The 24,116-nt window shown below is 36.9% G+C and overlaps 3 protein-coding genes and 1 pseudogene across 5 annotated transcripts; 2 read left to right on the forward strand and 2 right to left on the reverse strand.

Annotated features, from left to right (window-relative positions):
* Window positions 1–3,861: 3,861 nt before the first annotated feature.
* LOC115424420 (methionine-R-sulfoxide reductase B1-A-like) lies at window positions 3,862–8,833 on the reverse strand (annotated as a pseudogene).
* Window positions 8,834–8,980: 147 nt separating this feature from the next.
* On the reverse strand, window positions 8,981–11,239 carry LOC115424419 (methionine-R-sulfoxide reductase B1-A-like). Of its 2 annotated transcripts, none has more exons than XM_030141685.1 (5): window positions 11,183–11,239; window positions 10,583–10,656; window positions 9,961–10,103; window positions 9,646–9,760; window positions 8,981–9,474 (listed from the first exon to the last, which is right to left on the reverse strand). In XM_030141685.1, exons 1-5 carry the CDS (start codon window positions 11,185–11,187, stop codon window positions 9,455–9,457), a joined length of 357 nt encoding a protein of 118 aa, XP_029997545.1. In that variant the 5' UTR covers window positions 11,188–11,239; the 3' UTR covers window positions 8,981–9,454. The 2 variants fall into 2 exon arrangements, with proteins under 2 accessions (XP_029997545.1, XP_029997546.1); XM_030141686.1 differs by having other exon boundaries at window positions 10,583–10,662; window positions 11,186–11,202.
* A 2,551-nt stretch (window positions 11,240–13,790) lies between these two features.
* Window positions 13,791–16,810, forward strand: LOC115424409 (zinc finger and SCAN domain-containing protein 21-like). The gene is made up of 2 exons (XM_030141669.1): window positions 13,791–14,078; window positions 15,915–16,810. The coding sequence occupies exons 1-2, from the start codon at window positions 13,904–13,906 to the stop codon at window positions 16,679–16,681; spliced, it is 942 nt and encodes a 313-aa protein (XP_029997529.1). The 5' UTR covers window positions 13,791–13,903; the 3' UTR covers window positions 16,682–16,810.
* A 3,239-nt stretch (window positions 16,811–20,049) lies between these two features.
* Window positions 20,050–23,467, forward strand: LOC115424408 (zinc finger protein 12-like). Of its 2 annotated transcripts, none has more exons than XM_030141668.1 (2): window positions 20,050–20,328; window positions 21,762–23,467. In XM_030141668.1, exons 1-2 carry the CDS (start codon window positions 20,145–20,147, stop codon window positions 22,574–22,576), a joined length of 999 nt encoding a protein of 332 aa, XP_029997528.1. In that variant the 5' UTR covers window positions 20,050–20,144; the 3' UTR covers window positions 22,577–23,467. The 2 variants fall into 2 exon arrangements, with proteins under 2 accessions (XP_029997528.1, XP_029997527.1); XM_030141667.1 differs by having other exon boundaries at window positions 21,756–23,466.
* Window positions 23,468–24,116: the final 649 nt, after the last annotated feature.

The raw sequence follows: 24,116 nt of genomic DNA on the forward strand, positions 1-24,116 counted from the left end.
TGAGGTAATTACTTTCTTCTCCTCTAAGAACCTCAGTCTCAGGCCTTTAGATGTTTTATTTTTTGTGTGCCATAAACTTCTCCCGACGTCAAAGGCCTCTTACATTTTCTGGACACACGCTGACACAAATACGGCATTTTCCACAGTCCATCACGGCGCTGGACTATCTCTTGAGCTGAGCCTCCTTTTAAATCATTTAACTGAAATCCAAAACCATCCTGATATTTCCAGACCCTGAAGATGGCGTGGTTGATAAATGTTTCCTGGCTTCTGGCACACTTTTATCAGTGACTCCATGTGATCATTCTTACCAGCCTCTGACTCTAAAATCCATACAGAAACCGCAACATAGATCAAATAGTTTTTCTTTGAGATTATGTACATTTGTCCATAGATTTTTTGCGACTTCTGACTCCTTTAAACCCCTATAGCCTCACTGAGATGTGAGTTCACAATCAGAAAGTCTTATTCTGCTCTTTTAAACCTTTCTTATCTTTCAGTCTCTCCTGCATCCCCCAAAGTAAAGACCCCTCTCTCTGATCTGCACGAACAATGCCGGTGCCACACACCTCAAGTATTGCTTTGAAGCTTTCAGACCAACCTGTGCTGCTGTCTCAGGGTCCTATCTCCCCCAAAAAGATCACAGTAGTGATAGTGAGTGATGTTTGCAAACACATATATGATCAAACCTCCCGTGTTATTGAAGCCGGTGCAGCTCAGAAACAGGAATGTGATCATTTGATAAAGGTGACAATAAAGCGGTAGAAACCACTGAAGATAAATGGTTTCTTTGAAATGTCTTATATTGTTTATTTTCTTTCTCAGTACCCTTATACTTGGAATTTTGAGAGATGATTTTTGGCCTCACTGTGTAAGTTTGCATTTTACAAAAACTTCCCTTGCATATCCAAAACTGTTGACATTTTTTTGGAATAACCAGACATTTGGGGTTTCCCATTGTTTCTTCCTTTATGCTCAAATCCAGCGAACCTTTAATTGTGTTTTTATTACTCCTCATTCCACATTTACTGTGTTTATAACAAATATGATCCATCTAGATTGGCATTTCATACAGCCGCACCACATAAAATCTGTTTATACACTCTGTAAACTACACATCGTTTGACTCTGTGGTTCGCAGCTGGGTCTTTCTGGAGGACGGGAAAGAAATATTCTCATTTTGGTTCTCATAAACACCGTCTTTTTCAAACACATGCTGTCCTGACAGAATTACAACAATGCCCAACCTGGAGTGCCATGAATTTCCAGAACTTCTTCTTTGATCCAGAGCAGAAATCACATTCCAGTGTCATGTATAAAAGTCCTTGTTTATTCTTTCATTCATTACATCGACAGAGACAGAAGTTTGGCCACCATATGCATAACTGAAACATTTGGTGGTCACTGTGTATGCAGACATCATATGACTCACGTACTGCAAATATTACTCCCTGATGAAAGGAGTTTTCTCTATTCCTGTTACAGTCATGCATTCAGGAGCTTAATTCCTCCCACAAAGTGATCACAGCTTCTGTGGTGTGTGAAGCAGAGCCACAGGATGACAGATGTCTTCAAGGAATATTACCTTGATGAAGTGAATATAATGCAATGGCGTGTGGACACAGACTGAGACACTTTTCTGCGTGGCTCAAAACAGAAGCAGGTGCAGGGCCTGTAACCAGCCGACATCCAAGCCAAAGGCATATAGGTTACAATTAAAACAAGATGTGAGTGAATGAGTCAGTGCCACAGACATATGTTTATCTGAACCTCCAGGCTCGGCCTCTGGGACTCAGAAAGGCTTTGGAGTTGTAGAGGTTTAATGTAATTAAGGATCCCTTTTGCTTATAGCAGCGGGATGAGCCCCAGAGGTCAGTGGAAGAAAAGTGCGCCTGTGATCCAAGTCTGTCTCATGATTCTATCAGAGGATTACCACTTCCTCCTTCCTGTTTGCTTCCTCTTGGCCATACAACTGCCTTCCGATGCCAAGCAGAAAGAGTGTACTCACAGATAGCAAATGCTAATTACAGCGCTGTGTTTTGGGCAATTTCCTCTTCCTCTACATCGCTCTTTCTTACATCTGGTTTATCTTTGGATTTTTGCCTTATTCTGAATTCTTCTTGTTGGGTTTGTCGCTCTTCCACCAATAAACTCTACCTGACTTTACTTAGACCCTGAGGATACTTAATTATGTGCACCAGCTGTGTGAGGCGACAGAAAATACATGTTAAAAACTTATAATCAGACACAAAGAAATAAATGTTCATCTATGAAAGGGATAGGTGGGATTTGGACAAATTTGCCCAGTGAATATCTGTGCTTGATGTTCTACAGCTAAGCTCACTTTAAGCAAAAACTGAACAAAAAATACATGAACACAAGGAACAAAGGCTCAACTGAAAGTCGTCAACTGAACAGTATAGTTCACCTCACAGACAAAAGCATCATCACATCAAATGCACTCAAGTCTTTTAATATTTTACCACTACACAACATTACAATCAATGAATGTTTGCACTTCCTCTCTTAATCCTCCGGCTGACACTTAAGCTTTCATCTGCCTCTCTGATCTCTCAGTCTTTGAAAAAAGCAGCTCAACACCTGCTCATCCCAGACGTTTAACCAGCACGAGAACTGTTGAACGTACCCCCACTGCCCTGCTTTGTTTAGCATTCCACCACTGCATGGGCTTTTTCCAAGAAGAAGGAACGTATCCAGAGGTGTCTCGACACTTTGCTGAGTAAAGCAAAGCAACACCAAAAACATCACTGTGGACTCATATTTTCCACAGCAAAGATTTTCAGAGACTAGAACTTGTACTGTAACTAACTGTGTATCTGAGAAGATGATATGTGTGTCTTTTAGAAGGCATTTTGAGCAACTAACAGAGAACTTCAGGCCATGCTGGGTTTGTCTATTGAAATAAATCTGCTTTAACTCATAAGGACCCTGTGTGACTTTTGTGGCAGTTCCCAAATATTTTTTTTTTCCTCTCTATTTAACCTTTCCTAGGTGATTTATCACCATTTATTATAATATTATCCTCTGAATTTTGCATTTTTCCAGCAAAAATAATCTATTTTCCTATGTTTAATTGACTGATTATCAAGATGTTCATAAAAGCTCAGAGTTAAGTCAAAGGTTATTGTATCAAAACTGAAAAAAATTTAATAAAAGGTGACTTTTTCAGTAAAATACAGCATTAGCTGGACACAAACCAAGTATGTCCATCCACTGTCATTGATCAAACTCTATGGGATTTACTGGTGAATCAATGTTGTAGAAGATGACGGTGTTTCCACGTTCACTACAGAGCCTCTGAACGTCCAAATGGGTCATATCTGATGACCATGAAAAGATGACAAACTGTATTTTACACCAAATATTTTAAACAAATTATTTATATGGATTGATAGGATTAGTGGATCAACTGTTTAGATCAGTAGATGGTTTTGGCCAAAGGTGGATGTTTGGGTCTTTATGAGTTAATTTGTCAGTTCGGTTTGTCCACACTATATTTTATGTGTTCTAGACTATCTGGACATTACTCACATGCTGCTTCTTGTACACTGTATTGTCCTGCTTCTATATATCAAAGTGCATTGTATTTTTCCATCCAATGCATTGTACTAGTAAACATCGCTGTGGACCCTATGATATGATGTCCTGGCCCTCATTAAGTTTGAGAAGACATGAATGAATAAACTCCCATCTTATTTATGTGATCTTCTGTCTCCCATATTCAGATGTTATAATTTTTCCTCCTTAAGACTACTTCTACATAAGGTTCCTGGCATTTATACAAAATTTGGTCTTGGAATAACCTCCAGAATATCTATAATTTATTATTATTATTATTTCCTTGAGTGAATTTAAAGCTACACTGTGTAAATGCTTTGTCTAAACTAAATTTTGCTCTCATGTTTCCTTACATCTTCCTGTTTTCTTTTCAATACATTTTTTGCAGGTTTTTATTAATTTTGTATGGAATGGTGTCCCTCCTTGGCCAGGTCTCCCTAGAAAAAGACACTTTATTCTCAAAGGACCGGTGAAAGGTTAAATAAGTGAGTAAATAAAAATATGGAGATCGATCTGGCTATATATGAGGCTATCTGGAATTCATTTCAAATAAGCCCTTGACATAGTGGAGAGATTAAATGCAGATTGGAGTTAAGACATAGTATTTAAAGTGTCCTCTTGGTCAATAATGTCCAAAAATTACAAATAAAGTAGGTTTGGCATTGCATAGAAATCCTCTGTAACTTCTCATGTCAATCCAGGTCAACATCAGCACAAAAGGTTTCTAATGATTACTATACTGCTCAGCTATCATAAATAATCTCCATTTATTGTCATTTTGCAACTTGCATGATACAAACATAGAAGGGAATCATTTTAACAGGGAACGACAGAGCCACATAAAACAAATAAATAGCAAAGTAAGAAAAACTGAAGAAGTACATAGTTAAACATACTGAGAAATAATGGTGAGGATTGTTTTTAATGAATGTAGATGTCTGTTGGATATTGTTCTCCATTCAGCCCCAGTCATTCCACAGCTTTATCAAGTGTATTTTCATTGTGTAATAATATACTGTTTGTGTCTGTTTTTTCACAAAGAAACTACCGTATGCCCACATTAATGAATTCAATGAGGTAATATGGTATGATTCATTATGATTTTAAAGCCCATAGCACCATCATCTGATAAAATCCTGCAACTGCACTTGTCTTAAATATGCTTAACACAGTTCAATAGGGTTAGGTTTTACACTGAGACTTGCAAGAAGAAGTGTAAAACTGAGTGGCACCACTGTGATTGTTTAACATCTCAAACATTTGTAAAGCATGAGAGTTAAATATTAAAGGCTACATGAATGATGGTTGAATAACAGTGACCTAGCTGCTGTTTTTGTTATGTTTCTCTATGTTCCTCTGTCCTCGCTGCCCAGTGAGGCCACTGTCCCTCAGCCCCCCGGAGTTCCTTTTGTAAGACTTTGGCCCAGAGCGCTTCATTTATCGTCCTCACATTCAGCAGCAAAGAACTGACCTCTTTTCATGGCTCACCTTTCTGTCCATTGACCTTTTCTGTAATGAGAGAATAGGTGGGTTAAGGGTTGATAATGAGGGTGTACATTGTCACTGCAGCTGTGTTTAGGACTGCACTACCTTCAGGGATGAACGTCAGTGAGCTGCTGAATATTCAGAAGCGGGACAGCCCTTCTCTTGGCCCATCGTACATGAACTCGTGGCCTAATCCATTACCACACTTTCCACAACAAACCTGGAAAATAGGAAACCAGAGAGACTGAATTAGTACTTTATACATAAAGATTAAATTTACAGCAGCTGGTCTCACAGAAAATCTCTTTAGTTCTCCAAGAGATTGCACCAGTGTCACATACTGAAGCAGTATCATCTGCCCAGTTTTGATAATTTTATTAAATTCTGAAACCTGAAACTGGTTTTTAAATGTTTATAGAACTTAGCACCAGAGATTTTATGCAAATTTATCATGAGACAAAATAATGGCAGGAACACCAGGGGTGCAACCAGTGGTAATTGCAAAATCGCATATCAAAAGACCTACATGGGGCAGTCAGTGTTCTCTGTAAAGGGCTCTCAAATGTGGAACACACTGCCCACAGAAATAAAATTAACACAAGATATAAAAACTTTGAACAAAAGCGTCAAAGGCTGGCTAAAGCAAAATTTTTAACAGTTCTGACTGTACTGTAATTTTATGTAACCTTGATCTAAATATTTAACATATGCTGTATTCATATATATATATATATATATATATATATATATATATATATATATATATATATATATATATACACACACACACACACACACACACACACACACACACACACACACACATATATATATCCCCAGAGAAACTCTGTGTTGGTAAATGCAAGTTATGGAAATTTACAGGATTTCAGTTCTGTTGCAACATGTTGATGGTCATATGAACTATGTTTTCAGGTCAAAAATATCCAATTTCATCACAATTAATGCTATATTTTCATGTTACAAACGGCCAAGTTATATTTTAACTGAATTTACCTGAAAAACAAATATTCTTTTAGATTCCCCAGTTTTTCTTACAAGATTATATACTACATATCACATGTTTTATTTTTACAGGTTGCAATATGGAGTACCGTGCTGATCCATCCTGCTTATGTTACGCCAATACATACATTAAGAATGTCACACGTCACTTTTTAAATCAACAGTTTTCTAATAATAAGCATTTTTATGAAGACATAACAATTCTGTATTATTTACTCTTTAGTATGATGATAAACTATACAATAAATAATTCTGATACTAGTTTTTGCACAGGGATCATTTGTGGAAACGGTGACATGGCTGCTGAGCATCAGTATGATGGGATCCGTAACAACCATGTCACATCCGTCGACTGCCACATTTTATGTTTTTGTTCAGCTGTTATTGTTTTAGATCCACAATACTAACATTTATGAATAAGAGGATAATTATCAATAGTAAGTATATAAGTTTATTACTAATAAAGTACTGGTACTGACCAGATCATCATGGGTAATGTCACGTCCGCCCACCAGCAAAAGTTTTCACACGTGCTATTCAAAATCCAATATTTCTTAAAATATAGCTTCCACTGTCAAATAATATCAGTAGTCTGTGCACAAATGTATTAGTATTATTTCAACACAGTTCTATGCATTTCTTACTTTTTTTTTTTTTTTTTTTACAAAAATGGCCACTCATTTGACCCGTTAGTAAATTTTAGCCTATATATCTATATCTCAGTGGTTCTTAACCTTGTTGGCGGTACCGAACCCCACCAGTTTCATATGCACATTCACCGAACCCTTCTTTATTACCTCCGCCAAGGAGGTTATGTTTTTGCCAGGGTTTGTTTGTCTGTCTGTTTGTTTGTTTGTCTGTTTGTTTGTCTGTCTGTCCGTTAGTGTGCAACATAACTCAAAAAGTTATGGACAGATTTTGATGAAATTTTCAGGGTTTGTTGGAAATGGGATAAGGAAGAAATGATTAACTTTTGGGGGTGATCAGGGGTGGGGGGGCCCACGGGGGGGGCCACTGATCAGCCTTGGCGGAGGTCTGCGCTCTCTGAGTGCTTCTAGTTAAAAAATACAATACGATTTTTTTCAAATTCAAGACACAGGTATATGTTTTACTGGTGCACAAAATGAACCGTGCATTAACATCACTGTGTTCAAAGAACAAAACCAATACCGTGCATGAACTTACAACAAATTCCATACCTTTTCACAAAGACATGACCTTTTTTAATACTACCACACTGAAATGGTTTTAATTTTTAACCTTATGTATTCCAATAATGAACTTATTGTATTTATGCTATTTATCATTTTTAACATTTTAACACACACCCATCACCTAATGTCCATCAGGCTACAATAATAATGAATATTTACTGTAAATCAGTGTGACTTCTGCTGTTGTGTGTATGTATGTGTAGGCCGTCAGGTCAACCCGGGTTTTCGTTTCATCTCACTCTGAACTTTCCAAACCACGCAATTTTGACATAAAAAAAGATAATTGCATGTAGTGTATCAAGAAAGAAGTTCTCGTTATACTCCTTCAGTATTTTTGTGATCGTTGTTTTATTACGGCACTAGCTCGGCTTTAGCGTAATACGATTTCTCCATCCGCGACGGTGCGTCGGTCGTCACATGATTGTAACTGACCAGTGCGGTGACCGAAAAATGTAAACAAACGCTACACATGGCTGCCTCCGTGGTTAACAGGAAGTAGCAAAAGTCATAACAACAATGTGGAAAATACTCAAATAATTAATCGTCAGACGAATGGAAGAGATTATAAACACTTCCGGATGTGTTGTAGTGCTATACGCAACAACAATACACCGCGTATATTGGATGTCAATCAGAGAAAGAGTCTCCGAAGCCGTTTGTTTACATACACGGACCTAGCCCGACACACACACACGACTAATGAGTCGAGTGTGTGTCTGGACCTCCACCGAACCCCTGAGACTGACTCACCGAACCCCTTGGGTTCGATCGAACCCAGGTTAAGAACCACTGCTATATCTATATCTATACACACATATATACATATATATACATACACACACATATATATATATATTTTTTACTATTTGTGATTGTAGCATGTCATTTTACGCAACCTTATATGTTCTTTACTTTTCTTTCTTTATTGTTTTCTTTTTTTTTCTCTACTAAAAGCCTGACTAGGGACTGGAGATGGAAACCAGCAATAGCTATAATCCCTTTGTGAATCATCAGTTACTACAGGTTATTTGTAACAGAAAGAAGTTATACTATGTAATTTGCATTGTCCCTATCAAATAAACTTTATAAATAAATAAAATTGAAGTCTGAAACATGTTGGCTCATTGCAAATGCACCTTTATGGGACCCCATGCTTCAGGGTGTTTGGAGACACTGTCCTCGTGGATTGTCTGTGAGAAGGCAGGCCAAGGAGACGAATGCTCAAACTTCGATGTGCTGGAAAACAACTCGTGCCCACATTCAGAACATACATATATGCCTGAGAAGAGAAACTGTTATAAATAAAAGTACACAATAAAGAACAGTACACTTGTACTGTCTCTGCAAAAATAGCTCACCAGGTTGGAAGTGGTTTTTGTATTCTTCTCCACCAGTAAAAGAGCAGTATGACATCTCATCCATGTCAAACGTCTCAAAAACAACGTGGTCTGTCTTTAGTTTGAAGCGTCTGTCACCCAGCACAAGCCAGAAAAAACTTGTATGCAGTGTCAGCAGCTCCGTTCTCCTTGTGTAATGTCAGTAGTTGTTCACATTACTTCCACATGATGGCAGTACATTAGTTACTGAGTAATGATGACACTTCATTTTACAACTGTTATGAGAGGGAAACTAAGTACACACAAAAGAGTGATTTTACAGAGACAAAGATAACAGTTATCTAGCTATATCAACATTACTTTATTTAATTTAAAAACTGCACAACTCTTTATCTACACATACAAACTGCAGAAATGTACCATTGTCAATTAATTTAAAAATATCGTCCAGTAGTCTTAAAAAATAGATCATCAACAGTAAATTCTCAGTTCTGTGAGAGATCTCTGAAAGTGACTTCACTATGTTCAAACCCATGAATGACTCTCAATAAGAAACTGTGTGCTGAGCTATGAGGTGAATGCTGTCTACTATGATACAATCAACGTGGCTGTTCTGGTTACTGAATCTGTAAGAATTGCATAACAAAGTTGCAAGACCCGTCGTCTGTTATTGCTGTCAAGTGAAGACACTGTTCATCAGAGCCCTGGTGCTCCCAGACTGGGCTTTGTCCCAGAGCACTTCATCCACTGTCCACACCTACAGCAGCACAGAGAAACATCTACAGGTCCAGCAACAATTTCCTCCAACTGCTCACCTTATTGTCCATCGACCTTATCTATAGAGAGGGGTGAGAAAATTATTAACCAGATGTTAGATTTTGTCCAACATTTCCCAAACAATCATTAAATGAGCTCAGGTTAAGCAAATTTCAGCATGGAACTGTCACAAATCTATGACCCAGTTTAATGTCACAGTGACACACTGTGACATGGTCTGATGGTTGTACCTTTAGGGATGAACTTCAGTGAGCTGCTGAATATTCAGAAGCGAGATAGCCCTTTGGCTGGTCCATCATTTACAAACTCATGACCCAGTCCATTTCCACACTTCCCACATCGTACCTAAAATAATACAACATACATTGACACAGAACATGCAATTATTTGAATAGAGAGATCCTTACTATGAGCATGCCGTTTGCAAAGCAATTTAAAACCAGTTGCTTCAAGCAAACACATTAAAGTTGGATGAAGTCTGGTCTAAGATGACCACACACTCTGAAGGACTTCATTAATGAAGAATTAAGATCTGATGGTAGTACCTTATATGCCCCAGGTCTCTCCTGATGTTTGGACACACTGTCCTCCAGGATGGTCTCTGTGAAGGCTGGCCAAGGAGACGAGTGTTCATACTTGGAACGACTGGAGAAGAGCTGGTGATCACACTTTGAACATACATAAATCCCTGAGGAGTACAAGAAAAACAAGATGGACTAAATAAATACATCAAATTTAAATTCATTAATTAATTGTATTATTAAAATTACTTGCTTGTATCGTATAAATGTTGTATTACAGATTCTTCAGTGTTCAAGACAGTCATTTTAAGGTAGACGTTTAACTTCTCACTTATAAAACTTCCCTCAGTTATTGTGTAACATGGGTTGAATAACAGGTTACAGAGGCTTAAATACTGTTTTTTCCACTATTTACAAATGTGACTGAATTTAAAATTAATTTAGACTAGCTGTGCCTTTGTAAATAGCTGTTAAATGAATAGGGGATGTTTAATTCAGTCCATTCCACTACTTACCTGTAAAGTTATTTACAGACGATGGTTTTAGCTTCAACGGCGGCTAGCAGGTCACTTTAACCCAACATTTAACAGAGCACAACAAGTTAATGCCGACATTTGCAATAGAATGCTCAAAGTTGTCCCATTACCTGATTTGAAGTGGTCTTTATAGACCTCTCCTCCGAAGAAGGAACAAAAGGACATCGTTTTATTTCTAGACGAGTTTCCACTACGTAGAACTAGCTCGGCTCGACTCGACACGACTCGGCTCGGCTCGACTCGGAGACTGTTTCCATTCCAGGATACTACTGACTTTACATTACCCTGACGTCATAAGGATGGGGCGTGTTATTTCCGTGTGGTCTGCTCAGAGAGTTGCTGAAAACTCGCTCGTTGCGTGTTTGTCTCGTCTGAATTTTTACATCAGCCACCAAAGACTGAATCTCCTCGACCGACCATGGTGTAGTTTTGGGCTGTTATCATGTGAATTAATGTACCGCTATATTTACTGTCCACTTCCGCATCTGTTTTTTTTTTTTGAAAACGGCGGGTCACAGAGACAACTCTGTGATAAATCAGTGGTCTGCAGGGCTTATACGTCCCGGCTTAGTATCTAGTCCCCGGTCCTGGAACCTCGGCGGAAGTGATACCAAAAAAGTAGTACCGGGTACCAGATTCCATGTCCTTTTTCGTAATGGAAACGTAAAAAGGCCGAGTCGAGTCGAGCCGATACCACATAGTGGAAACGGGGCATTTGTTCCGCTTCTTTAACACCGTAAACTTATCTGCACCATGATCCGCACGAAACGAAAACATTCCGCAGTCAATAAAGGCACTTCCGGTTTGACTGTTCAGCCTTCACAATAATGTACACGCTTCTATTTTTTTATTTTTTTTTTCGCATGGTAGTACAGATGTTTACCAGCACATGCAATAATTAGTATACTTCCTTCACTCTTATACACAGTTAAGTCCATGCCTCTTTTTACCATTTGTATATGTATATGGGCCATTCCACCGAATGGGTGCCATTTGCTTGTTATAACTCTTCCAAATTAAACTTCATTTTTTATCTTTTTTCAACACTGAATCTAATAACACACATATTTAACTATTCAAAATGTGTACTGGTCCATCTCAGGCAACTTTATTTCATTTTTTACAAGGTTTTTAAGTGGAACATGATTGCATTTTCCTCAGTCCTGTTACCAAAACTCATGTGACATTTAAAAAGCACACTTAAAAGCTTGTCAACTAATTCCTTTGTTTTCCTCTCAACAAAGTGTTTATTTTAAAGAAATGATTGGTTACATGTTAAAATAATTAATATTTGTGACTAAAAAAATCACTATATATGCACGCAAGTTGTTATTTTCTTAAAACTGCAAAGTTATTTTTTCATTTTAAAGGAGACCCAAACCTCAAATTTATCCAAAATTTTATGATGCAATTCATTAAATACTTGGACAAAGAATGGACCACACATAATCGAAAAAATCCAGTGGTTTATCTTTATTTTTTAGAAAAAGTTATTTAGTAACAGGAATGAGTGTGTGTGTGTGTGTGTGTGTGTGTGTGTTAGAGTGGTCCAAAAAATTTTTTTTTCAGATTCTCTGGATTAGAACCCTGCATTTGGTTCCATATCTGGCCAAATTACTTCGGTCCAAATTTTATGCAAATTAATTAATATTTAGAGGTTGCATAGACACGTGCAGATTGCTCTACATACTATAACATAACTAGCCAAATGAATATAATAATTTCAACTGTAAAACTTTAAAATCAAGTGAATAGTATTATATTGAGTAAAATTCACTAATAAATCAATAAACCAGAGGATGCTACTCACTCCCATTACTGTTACTCAGTCCTGTTACTCTTTATTTGAGTAACAGGACTGAAAGTAACAGGAATGAGTTTTTAGCACAGAATTAGCAAGTTCATGAAATACAGCCACATGGCATTCATGGTAATAGCATGAGGACACTGAGCACATTCTTGTGATTTGCAAAATATATGTATTTTTAAGGTAAACAAATAACATCTAAGAAATAATTTGGGTAACAGGACTGAGCATTGAGATTAACCTTCTCAGTCACAGTTACAATATCATCAAATATATAGAAAAAAAAAAGAAAGAACTTAGTTTTGATCTTCCCATGGCCTTCAGAAAATCCAGCTGATGTAACTGCCTGCTGAACATGGGACTTGTGGAATATTCCAAATTTTTCAGAGGGGAGAATGTATTAGGGTAACAAGACTGAGTGAGAACCCAGGGACATGACTAAAATGTATATTTTCACAAAAATATTATGGATTTCTCATTAAAAAAAAATGTATTTAAAGCATAGATGGAATATGGAGTCACACAACAATGCAAAAAAAAAAAAAAACATTTCTGAAGTATTTTAATCATTATATTTCGTGGTAAAGTGTAGCATTAGAGAATTGGGACAAGCAACAAATGCTATTTTTCAGTGTACTAGGTAGGTTTTATTAATGTTTTCAAATAAATATTTGAAATTTGCAATTAGATCAATGTGCAGGACACTTTGCTTAATAGTAAAATGTATTTTAGAGTTGATTTTCATGCACATTTATACATATAATGTCCTGGGGACGCAAATGGCACCCATTTGGTGGAATGGCCCATATAAAGGACAGTTAGTCTACATGGGATTCCATTATGCAAAGTGTCAAACTCATTTTAGTTCAGCCCATTCAGGCAAATTTGTTCTCAAGGGGCCCAGACCAGTAAAATAATAAACATATAAAAATGACGACTGAAAAATCTTTCTTATTTAGTTGAAAAAAAAAGTGGATAACATTATGAACACGTTTATTATTACAAACTACTCTTTGACTAAAATGTTAATAACCTGAACAACCACATGCAACCTGAAATAATTATTTTTTCTTAAACAGCATTATGCCTCACCTCAGTATTTAAACATATCTATTACAACCCACAGATGGCAGTGGATATACAAAGACATAAAACATTAAGTAACAGGCATGGCACTGTTGAAATTTACTTATTTTTCTTAAAAAGTTTCAAGTTGTTCATAAATTATTAATTTGTGAAAAGATAGTTTGTAAATGAAAATATTTTTATAATGTGCCTTTAGTTTTGCAATCTCCAAAGTCCTTGCACATATCACCGAATAACCAATAAGTGTATAATGTATTACACTTGCTTAGTGTATTTATGGAGATATAACTTATTTTCTTTTTTCTTTTTTTTTGCTTTTCTAATTTCTCGTCCATATCATATGACGTCTTTACGTTTTTTGTTTCCTTATTTGGGTGACTATGCTTTTATTAAATTATCATTTCAGGCTTTTACTTAGAACGACTCAGACCGGAAGTTCCTCTGTGATTCGCACTTAATCACAGAATAGGACACGTTTTAGCTCCCCGAGTTCATCTTTTTGTATATTTTATGTCGAGTCGTTCATCTCACTTGAAACATGAATACCACAATGTTTCAGCTGAGGTCTTTTATTCACCAGCGTCTTTATGCAGCAGCTGAGGACATCCTCGGAGAGGTGGAGAAAACCATAACGTTAGCTGTTTACGACGCCAAAGTTGGTCGACCTGAATCGGAGAATGAAAGTCTGCGGCATCACCTGCACAAGGAAACAGGTTAACCTCTTCAATATAATGTCTATTAGCGTTTGTCATATCTCTGATAACTCACAGATTTAGTTGTTATTCTCTCAAACAGGTTTAGTAGTGCAGTTGTAGCTTTCCTAGCTCGCAATGTCGCTTATTCACGCATGCGCACACATGTGATTCAGGTCATGCGCCCCACATACTTGCTGCAACAATAGAGACATTTACCCCTATTGGCTATTGTTTTTGGTTCGGTTTGTTTCTTTGTTTGTTTCTTTGTTTTTTAACACTCTAACAGCAAATCTATTGGTTGAATTCATATCAGATTGGGTTTATAGATTGCCAGTGACCCAGAATAGAACTCATTTCATTTTGGGAACAGTAGATCAAAGTTCAAATTTCTTAGGAATTTTTAAAATGTTTTTTACCCCCCATTTACTTATAATGGGTGAAAGTTCAAATGTCTGTAGCAGCAAATCTATTGGTTGAATTCATACCAAATTGGGTTCATAGATTGCCAGTGACCCAGAATACATGTCATTACATTTTGGGGAAAAGTAGGTCACAGTTTCACTTTATAATGAATTTTTTAAATCTTTTTTTTTTCCCCATGTACTTATGATGGGCGAAATTTCACATGTCTGTAGCAGCAAAACTATTGGTTGAATTCATACCAAATTGGGTTTATAGATTGCCAGTGACCCAGAAAAGATGTGATTACATTTTGGGAAAAGTAGGTCAAAGTTCTAGTTTTTCATGAATTTTTAACAATCTTTTTCCCCTTCCATTTACTTATAATGGGCGACATTTCAAATGTCTATAAAAACATCCATTTTGTTTCAATGTACCTCAAACTTGGCACATATATAGAGGCAAATGATATGCTGACATCAGCACAGGCATAGACACGATGATGTCAGCTGGATCCATGCCAAAATAAGCTACAATATGGGCGGGATTTGTTGTGCCTGGCACCACTTGTTTAATACTATGTACCAGTGGTAGTTAGTATTTACAGCCTTTACTACAATGGGAGGACTAATACCACACTGTCAAAATACTCCACTGCAAGAAAAAATTGCATTCAAATCATTATTGTTGAAAAATATTTACTACCAACAACAAATTTAGTTAAAGGATGAAAAGTTAAAAAGGCATTCTGCAGTAAAATAGCCCTGTCAACATCAATTTACTATCATATATGGTGTTTTGGACTCACATTAATGCTGCATTCATGTGTGTATTGCATTTTACTGTTGTTGTGCTGTTGTACTTCTTGGTATAATGTTTAGTTAATCTACATCTATGCATCATAGGCTATAAGGTTATCATGTTTGTTGTGTCACTGTCTCCATATTTCTCAAAAGTTAATTTTTCATGAGTACAGAAATAAACTCTGTTTGTAGATCTACAGCAATGCATTTTTTAGGTAATCCAGAAGGATTTTAAGAGTTTCTTGGGTAAAGAGGGAGGATCATTTTCAATTCAAGTCAAGTTCTTTAGATTATGATTAGTTATGTGGTTTTAAATTGACATAAGTTAATGAATTGTACTACTATTTAGTTACTTTTACATTTATATTATAGTCATATTTTGTATCTTTTTTGTACTTTATTGTAATTCTTGCATACCGTTATTTTATGTTCAGATCTTGACTGGAGCGATTGTAACAAACCCAATTTCCCCCAGGGGTCATTAAAGTATTCAGATTCTGACTGATGAAATGTTGTCATGTTGCAATTCAGTGTTTGTCTCCATGATATAGTGGAGTAGAAGATGCACAGAATAGAAATTCTTATTGAAAGAGTAAAAGCCTGAAATGTATAATTTAGTGATTTTTGTTTTTCTTCTCTTTTGCTGCTGCAGGGCTTTCAAAGGACTCAAACTCTGAAGATCAATGTGGTACCTCTCCTCTGCAGGAAGAACCAGGATCCTCAATGAGAGAAGATTCTGTTCCAAGTCCAACTGCTGAGGTTCCAGGACCCTCTCATTCCGGGGCAAATCTGGACAATATTGACTGGAGCTCCTGTTTGGCAGTACCAGCTATAAAGGAGGAGCAGGAGGATTTTGAGGACGACAGAGAAAAACTGGAGGATATTTTTACTTCTCTTGTAGTTGTGAAAAGTGAGCAAGAAGAGCCAGAGATACAGGTACCATATGAAGGGCAGCCGGTCTCCTCTCACTGTTCTGCTGGTCAGAGTGAGAACAGTGATGCTGAGGAGAACTGGGTGAACAGCAGCGAGACAATGCAAAGTCAAAATGTCAGCGTTAATACGAAGGACCAGGGTGAGTTGTGTGAAAATTCACCTGGTAAAAGCCAGAAGGACCGCAGTTTTTGCTATTTGTGTGGTAAGGGATTTCAATACATTGGCGCCTTAATGAAGCACATAAAAACACATGACACAAAAACAGAGTGTACTATCTGCAGGAAAACGTACAGGTATACAAAACAACTCATAAAGCATCTGAGAGTTACCATAACAAGACAGACTTTTGTGAGATCTGCTTCAAGACTTTTGCCAATAATCGATTACTGCAGCTGCATGAAAAAACACACGCAAGCCAAAATGAGTTTGTGTGTCAAGAATGCGGCAAAATATTTTACAGGAAAGAGCATCTTGTTGTGCACGTGAGGATTCACTCTGGGGAAAAGCCGTACCCCTGTGACATTTGCGGAAAAGCATTCAGTCAGAGCCAGAACCTTACAATTCATAAAAGAAGTCATTCAGGGGAGAGACCGTATCATTGTAAAATGTGTGGCAAACTTTTTAATACCAGCAGTCACCTTAACACACACATGCGATACCATTCAGGGGAAAAACCATATTCCTGTGATATTTGCGGTAAATGTTTTTCCCAAAGTGGACAGATGTCTAGACATAGAACAACGCATACAGGAGAGAGACCGTACGCCTGTCATATTTGTGGAATGCGATACAGGTTTGCGCCTAATCTTAAGGTACACATTAAAACGCATGGAAACTCACTAAGCACATAAAAATATAAATTTAGTGATGTCCGCCCTCATATAGGCAGCATCTTAATTATTAAAACCGACCTAGAGCCACCTCACCAGAATGTTAAATGTTAACTTTACTGAACTGTTTTCTGGCCTCATAAACTCAAGACAAAAACACTCTGTCTGTACTAACACATTAGTTGTATGTATTTACTGTAGAAACTACTGACAATACTTCTTCCAAATTCATAATAGAAATATCCTTTTTTATTAGAGCGTTCATTTTGCAGGAAATGATCAAAAAAGAAAAATACAGTGTTTCAGACCAAAGAAAACAAACTCATATTCATTCCATTCAACTTTCTATCCAGACAAAATTAATGTTTATTGACTTAGTAAGAGTTTGGTGGAATAACTCTGCTTTTCAGTCACAGCTTTCATGTGTGTTTTCATGCTCGGCGCCAATCTCTCATTACACTTACACATCACTCCTAGAGCAAAAATGTAAGCAGCTTGGCATTATTTAATGGTTTATAACCATCCATCTTCCTCTTTAGACTTTCACAGATATGGAATTTTAGATCTTTCTCTTAATTTTTTTTTTAACCAGATCTGCAGTTTCTTTTCTCAAAGGCTAATACTGTATATGCGTGCAATAGTGATTTCTTATTTATTTTATTTTTTCACAGCTGTAGTTTCTGTGTTGAGAATAATGAGAGATAGGGGATTCATTAAGATGTACAGCAAACTCATGAGTAAACACAATCATTCTCGTCATAGTATAGAAGTACAGTGTCACCTGTCATGTTTTTTGCCACATGTTCTTTATGTATTTTTGTGTCATGAATAAGGAGAATAAAAGCTAGTATTCTGTGGTATCATGTTTTGTTCCTTGTACTTTTCTGACTGTTGTATACATTATATATTCTAATATGAAACAGGTTAACACTACATACAAGGTTTATTACACTTTGGATGTAAAGCAAAAACTACATTTCCAAATGGCCACCTACCTTTAAATAACTGCAGAGGGCATTTTTTCAGAACTTTGAGGAAACACAAAAAACTTAACCAGATTTGGGTAAAACAGCCGCTTTTGTCAAAAATTTTGTTTTACAAAGATCATTTAATATTAACTAAATGCAAATAAATATAAATATGTGAAGAATATGCATATAAAAGACCACATTAATAGTAACAATAAAAAGTAGAGTTTTTCTGGATTTGTGGGCTTGTGGCTAGGTGCCATGTAAATGCAAGGAAGGGTACCAAAGAAAGACTATTTATAAATAAAGTACTGCACATATTATCATGAAAGTTATGTTGTTTCATATTGTATTTGTATGTACAAATTATTTAATACAAAAAATGCTTGCTATAACTGGTTAACAGCACAACAGCAAAGAAAAAAAATATGGCTCAGCTGAATTGTTGACACTGTTTTTCAAAACCTAAATTTACAAATAATATGAACAGAATTTGTAATTTGCATGAACATTTTTGGAAAGGTAACTGCAATGACATTGAAAAGTTATGAATTCACAAAACTGATCCAGGGCATTGTGACAACAGGGAACCGTGTTGCCCACCTTTGAACCCTTTGAGGGGCAGCGACACTGGATCAGCTGGTACTCACAACATGGATGACACATGACGCTCCAGTAAGAACTTGGACAGTCGTCTCCAGGAGGACCTGTAGAAAAACCAATGGACATAACCTCTCAAATGGAAAATTCTTATTCACATTGCCAACATAATCTCCTGCTCCTCTACAAGACAGAAATAACATTATGCAATACTAGCAACCTTTAACTTAGAAATGGAGTTACCTAATTATCAATTGGTTACCAAACAGCTCCTAGCACAAAATAATGTAACTTGATGGGGCATAATTAATTTTTAAAATAGTGCGTTATCCTTCATTTTTCATATATAGTGGTTTGAAGTGACACATTCAAATATGTTTTTTTCAATTTGTAAAATGGTTGGTGCTCATATTAATGGCAAAGCTATCACTCCACCATTCTGTAAAATTTCATTTGTCTTGTTTAATTTGTCTTTTATGATGACAAGCTTATAGGCAGAAACATGTACGTATCAGCTGTGTGACAAGTTTGTCACTGGCATTAGTTTTTTCATTGCCAATCATGTGAATATGATGTATATAAAGTGTTGAGTCTGAATTGTTTTTGTTCATATGTGCCCTGAAGGTAACATGAGTGGGGAAGGTCCCTAAGCCTTTTTGTTATGCGGTAACTCATGATTCCATGCCCCTCTCAGTTAAGGCCACACCACATCAGGGCCAAAAGTTTTTCAAGCAAAAAAGAGAGATCTGAAAGTGAAAAAAAAAAAACATCTGAAAGTGAAAAAATAAGATTTGTAACTGTAAGAAATAAGACCTGAATCTGAAAAGATAAAACATACAACTGAAAAAAATAAAACCTCAAATATTAAAATATATATGAAAATGAAAAATGAAAATAAATAATTCATTCAAAAGAAATAATGAGTAATTTTTTCATTTTCTGATTGTGATTCTCAGTTGAATATGAAAAGAACAAATGATACATGAATTGATTTTTAACGTGAAAAAACTTTTCATACATTTATTTTTAATTTGAATACATTGTTGTATTTTTCAAAATTCAAGATCAAAACTTGAATTTTCAGTTTCAAATTGTATGTTTTCATATACAAAACTTATGTTCCCAGAATGGCTCCATACTACTGGCAGCTGACAGCTTGAGAGACAGCTGACAGCCTGCCCTGCATGTGCGTTAACTGCCAGATTAAGTAGCCAATCGGAGAAGAGCCTCTCTAGCCAATCAGAGGGAAGGAAGAAAGGCGGTACCTTCCCCTACCATTATCGTAAATTCGCTTTGTTTTTAGTTTTTTTTTTTTTTTCTTCAACTTTATAGAAAATATATAGGTATACAAAACAGAGAAATTTTGAACAAACCACAAATTCGCAAATTCGCACACGGGTAACTAACACATGAAAGACGTCACGGGTGTCACGTGACAGTATGGTTGCTTCCGTTTTCCGTTTCCGTAATTCTCTCCGAGGTTTCGATCGTCATTCTCGTTTAATTGTTGTGTTTTCATTTTTCATCCCATTCCCTTCACATCTGTACGTCATGCTGTCTGCAGAGGACACCGCAATGCTTCAGCTGAGGTCGTTCGTCCACCAGCGGCTGTACGCAGCAGCGGAGGAGATCCTCGGACAAGTGGAGAAAACCATCACACTGGCTTTATACGAAGCATCGGACCTCCAGCGGGCCAGTCCGGGTCCCAAAGCGGACTATCTGCAACAAGAATCAGGTTTGGGCTTTTTTCACCTCTGTGTACCATGTCCATTGTGTATCAGTAATGCATAGTAAATCTTAAATGTGGTGTGATGGTTAGTCTCGTCAGTGAACATGAGTGCATGTACATGTACATCAGTATGGAGGACTGAACCTGCTATATTAAAAATATATACAGAAATATAAAAATGGCTTGATAAGTTCATTTCCGTACCATTTATTTATCTATTTTGTCCTTATTTATATTTTTCCTTATTTAATTTTAATCCCCGTATTTATTTCTGCATTGCTTTCTATTTACATTTTCTTTATCTCTTTTCTTGTTTATTTCTATATTTTATTTTCATCTGACATCTTATTAATTTATTGTCATTTTTTAAATTCATAGTCATATTTACCTCTTCAGTATTCCCCTTTTGCATTTTCTTCTTCTGTTTATTTCTTCATCGCCAATTTATCTCTGCATTGCTTTCTATTTACATTTTCTTCCTCTATTTATTTCTGCATCACCTATTTATTTCTGTGTTGTTTTCCATTTACATTTTCTTCCTCTATTCATTTCTGCATTGCCTATTTATTTCCACATTGCTTTCTATTTACATTTTCTTCCTCTATTTATTTCTGCGTCACCTATTTATTTCTGTGTTGTTTTCCATTTACATTTTCTTCAGTATTCCCCCTTTTGCATTTTCTTTCTCTATTTACTTCTGCTTCGCCGATTTATTTCTGCATGGCATTTTATTTACATTTTATTTATCTCTTTTCTTATTTATTTCTATATTTATTTCATCTGACATCTTATTAATTAATTGGCATTTTTTCATTCTCATATTTACCTCTTTAGTATTCCCTCTGTTACTTTTTCTTCCTCTATTTATTTCTGCTTGTCCTTTTTCTATTTCTTTATGCATTTATGCCTTATTAGGCAAATGAGGGGGGCAGTCTTTAAAGGCGTGTCCTTAGGTCAGCTCTTCTCCTATTGGTCAATTTGTATTTGGCTGCTGCGCTATCAGTGCTGAATAGACCAGGAAATACCTGGTGCTCCTGGTGTCTATAGGCGGACATGAAGCTGTGTTGGTTGAAAACCAGCAGGATTACTGCTGCAGAAATCCCACAGTCACTGAGGACTTTACTGTTTGGTGTGGATATAGGAACCCAGAGAGTGTTTGGGTTCGCTTAGGATCATTAGTGCAGCAAAAATGGATGAAACACCACAAGATCAGAATAATGTTACAGACTCAGTTATAAATAACTGCAACATTAAACAGTGTTTTCCCATTAAGGCACCAATCAGGGTTTTGTCAAGAGATGCAGATGAGAACTATCTATGCAGAAAAAACTGATATAATATGAAGATTTTGTCTTCTTTCTCAGGTTAAGTGTAATAACAGTTATTAGAAGCTTTAGCCTTTTCACTAACTGTTCCTTCCATCTCTTTTGTAGCTCCAGTACCTCCAGAGACCAGCAGGGCTCCTGCAGAGGAGAACCTGCTGCAAGTGACATCAACGTATCCATCAATACAAGAAGAATCAAACTTGTGTCTCCGGGTTGAGGTCTCAGGCCCCTCTCAGATCAATGCATTTCCAGAAAACAGTGATGGGAACTACTGCTCAGTGGAGACAGAATACAACCTGTCTAAGATTAAACAGGAGCAGGAGGATCTTGGGGATGAGGTTCTAACACAGGAGGTGTCTTTTCCTGATGTCGTAAAAAATCAGCAGCATCATCCAGAAATGCAACTTAAATATGAGCTTCAGCCTGTTTCTTCAGTGAGCTCTGTGGATCACAATGAAAATAGTGACAGCAGTGAGGAGTGGGTGCAGAGAAGAGGAGCACAAATGATGATGAAGAAACAGAAAGTACATTTATTTCAACAACCAAATTGCAGCAAAACAAAGAGTCAGCCAATGGTTCAAGATTATAAATGCCCAGACTGTGGGAGAACCTTTGTCCACAGGCAGTATTTAGCCGTCCACATGAGGACACACTCTGGGGAGAAACCATATGGCTGTGGTCTTTGTGGAAAAGCCTTCAGTCAGAGGCAGAACCTCACAGTTCACCAAAGACTTCACACAGGGGAGAGACCGTATTGTTGTGAATTCTGTGGGAAAGGCTTTCACACCAGGGGAAACCTCAAATCACACATGAAACATCTTTCAAGAGGAAATCCCTACACCTGTGATATCTGTGGCCAAATATTCTGCCAAAAGGGACTACTGACAGAGCACAGGAATGCACACATAGAAAAGACAATATGCACATGAGCCTCTGCATGAGTGAAACCCAACCTCTGAACAAATGTTGAATAGGGGTGTAACGGTACAGGAAAACTTAGGTTTGGTATGTTTTCGGTACATGGGTCTTCAGTTCGATACATTTTTGATATGTTTTTGATACAGTGAAGGAGACAAGTTTCAGTAAAAAAAACTTTATTGAAGTAAAAAAAATGGTTTACAGTTTTTCTCTTGGTAGCGGTCATTAACGATTGGGTGGTGTCGTTTTAAATGCGTTGTGAAATTTGACGTGTTACCAGTAGGGAGGTAATGATTACTAGTATCACGATAAACCATGGTAAAATTCCCGATGGTTAGTATTACCGTTTAAATTCTAATTAGCATTAAAACCATGTTCGATTACCGCACTTTGAAAACTCACGGTGATACTGCTCATTTCCTGGAGAAACAGCTGCACTCCAGGCACGCATGCACAGTTTGTAATGTTTGGCCTCTGAAAATATGGCTGAAGGCACCTGCACGGACAGCGCTCCAGAGATCCGGGGGTAGCGGGCTCCTGCACGAACCTGGTCCGAGCGCACGGACCCAGTCCAAACGTACCTCCATCCCATACATCTGTCTCTCTCTTTCTCTGTCATTGTGACATTGTGAATGATTTGATATGGAAAATGGTCAAACAAGCTCCACTATGACCTGTCCAACTACTTTTTTCCCACTCAAAAAAGCACTTAGGAATCGATAGGAGAATTGATAAGGAATTGGATTGGTAAGCAGGACTGACAATGGCATTGATATTGATAAAATCCTATCAATTCCAACCCCTAGTGCAGTTATCTTTTATGTCTATCTTTAATGCACATTTGTATGTTTGATGTTTACATGTCAATATTTTAATGTTTCTGCCAACAGAAAGTACACTGTGTGTGTTATTATTATTTTTTTTTTTCAAAATACAACTTGGTTAAATTATTTCAGTGTGTGTATAAGTACTTTTTGAACATTTTGAGCACATTTAAACAATACCGCGATAATAATGATAACCGTGATAATTTTGGTTACAAAAACCGTGATATGAAATTTTTATATTGTTACATCTCTCATTACCAGAAATATAACCGATCTTCACGAAACAATGCCAGCACTCCACTCTTGTAAATCCAAAATGGTCTCAAATCAGAGACCTTAGAGAAGATGGAGGGTCTTCCAATTCTGGCTTTGTACCTGTGATGCTGGTACGTATATCGCTTAGATGTCCGTCTAGGATATCAAATACTGCACATGGGTTCCACTTGCGACCACCCTGCTCATACTGTGTGCGTTCCACTTCAAGGTGGAAAATTAAGCCGAGTGTTTGCATTTTTCACATAGGCTACGTGTATTCATTCGATACACCTCTGTATTGTATTAAAGGCCCCAAACAGAAACAGTTCTGTACAAACGAGTGCACCGTTACACTTCTAATGCTGATGTATTACCTTAAAGTTATGGAAAGATCATGGACATTTACTTCATAAATGCTTCTGTAATAGAGCTGACATGGTTCAGTTTAGACTGAACAAAAGAAATATTC

This window comes from Sphaeramia orbicularis, chromosome 8 (genome assembly GCF_902148855.1).
Source record: "Sphaeramia orbicularis chromosome 8, fSphaOr1.1, whole genome shotgun sequence".
NCBI classification, from domain to species: domain Eukaryota; kingdom Metazoa; phylum Chordata; class Actinopteri; order Kurtiformes; family Apogonidae; genus Sphaeramia; species Sphaeramia orbicularis.

Bases quoted from the DNA above. Each gene is read 5' to 3' on its own strand.
- LOC115424409 (XM_030141669.1), top strand. From the start codon at position 13,904: ATGAATACCACAATGTTTCAGCTGAGGTCTTTTATTCACCAGCGTCTT. The intron at 14,079-15,914 runs GTTAACCTCTTC...TTGCTGCTGCAG, and splicing joins TCACCTGCACAAGGAAACAG to GGCTTTCAAAGGACTCAAAC.
- LOC115424408 (XM_030141667.1), top strand. From the start codon at position 20,145: ATGCTGTCTGCAGAGGACACCGCAATGCTTCAGCTGAGGTCGTTCGTC. The intron at 20,329-21,755 runs GTTTGGGCTTTT...TCTCTTTTGTAG, and splicing joins CTATCTGCAACAAGAATCAG to CTCCAGTACCTCCAGAGACC.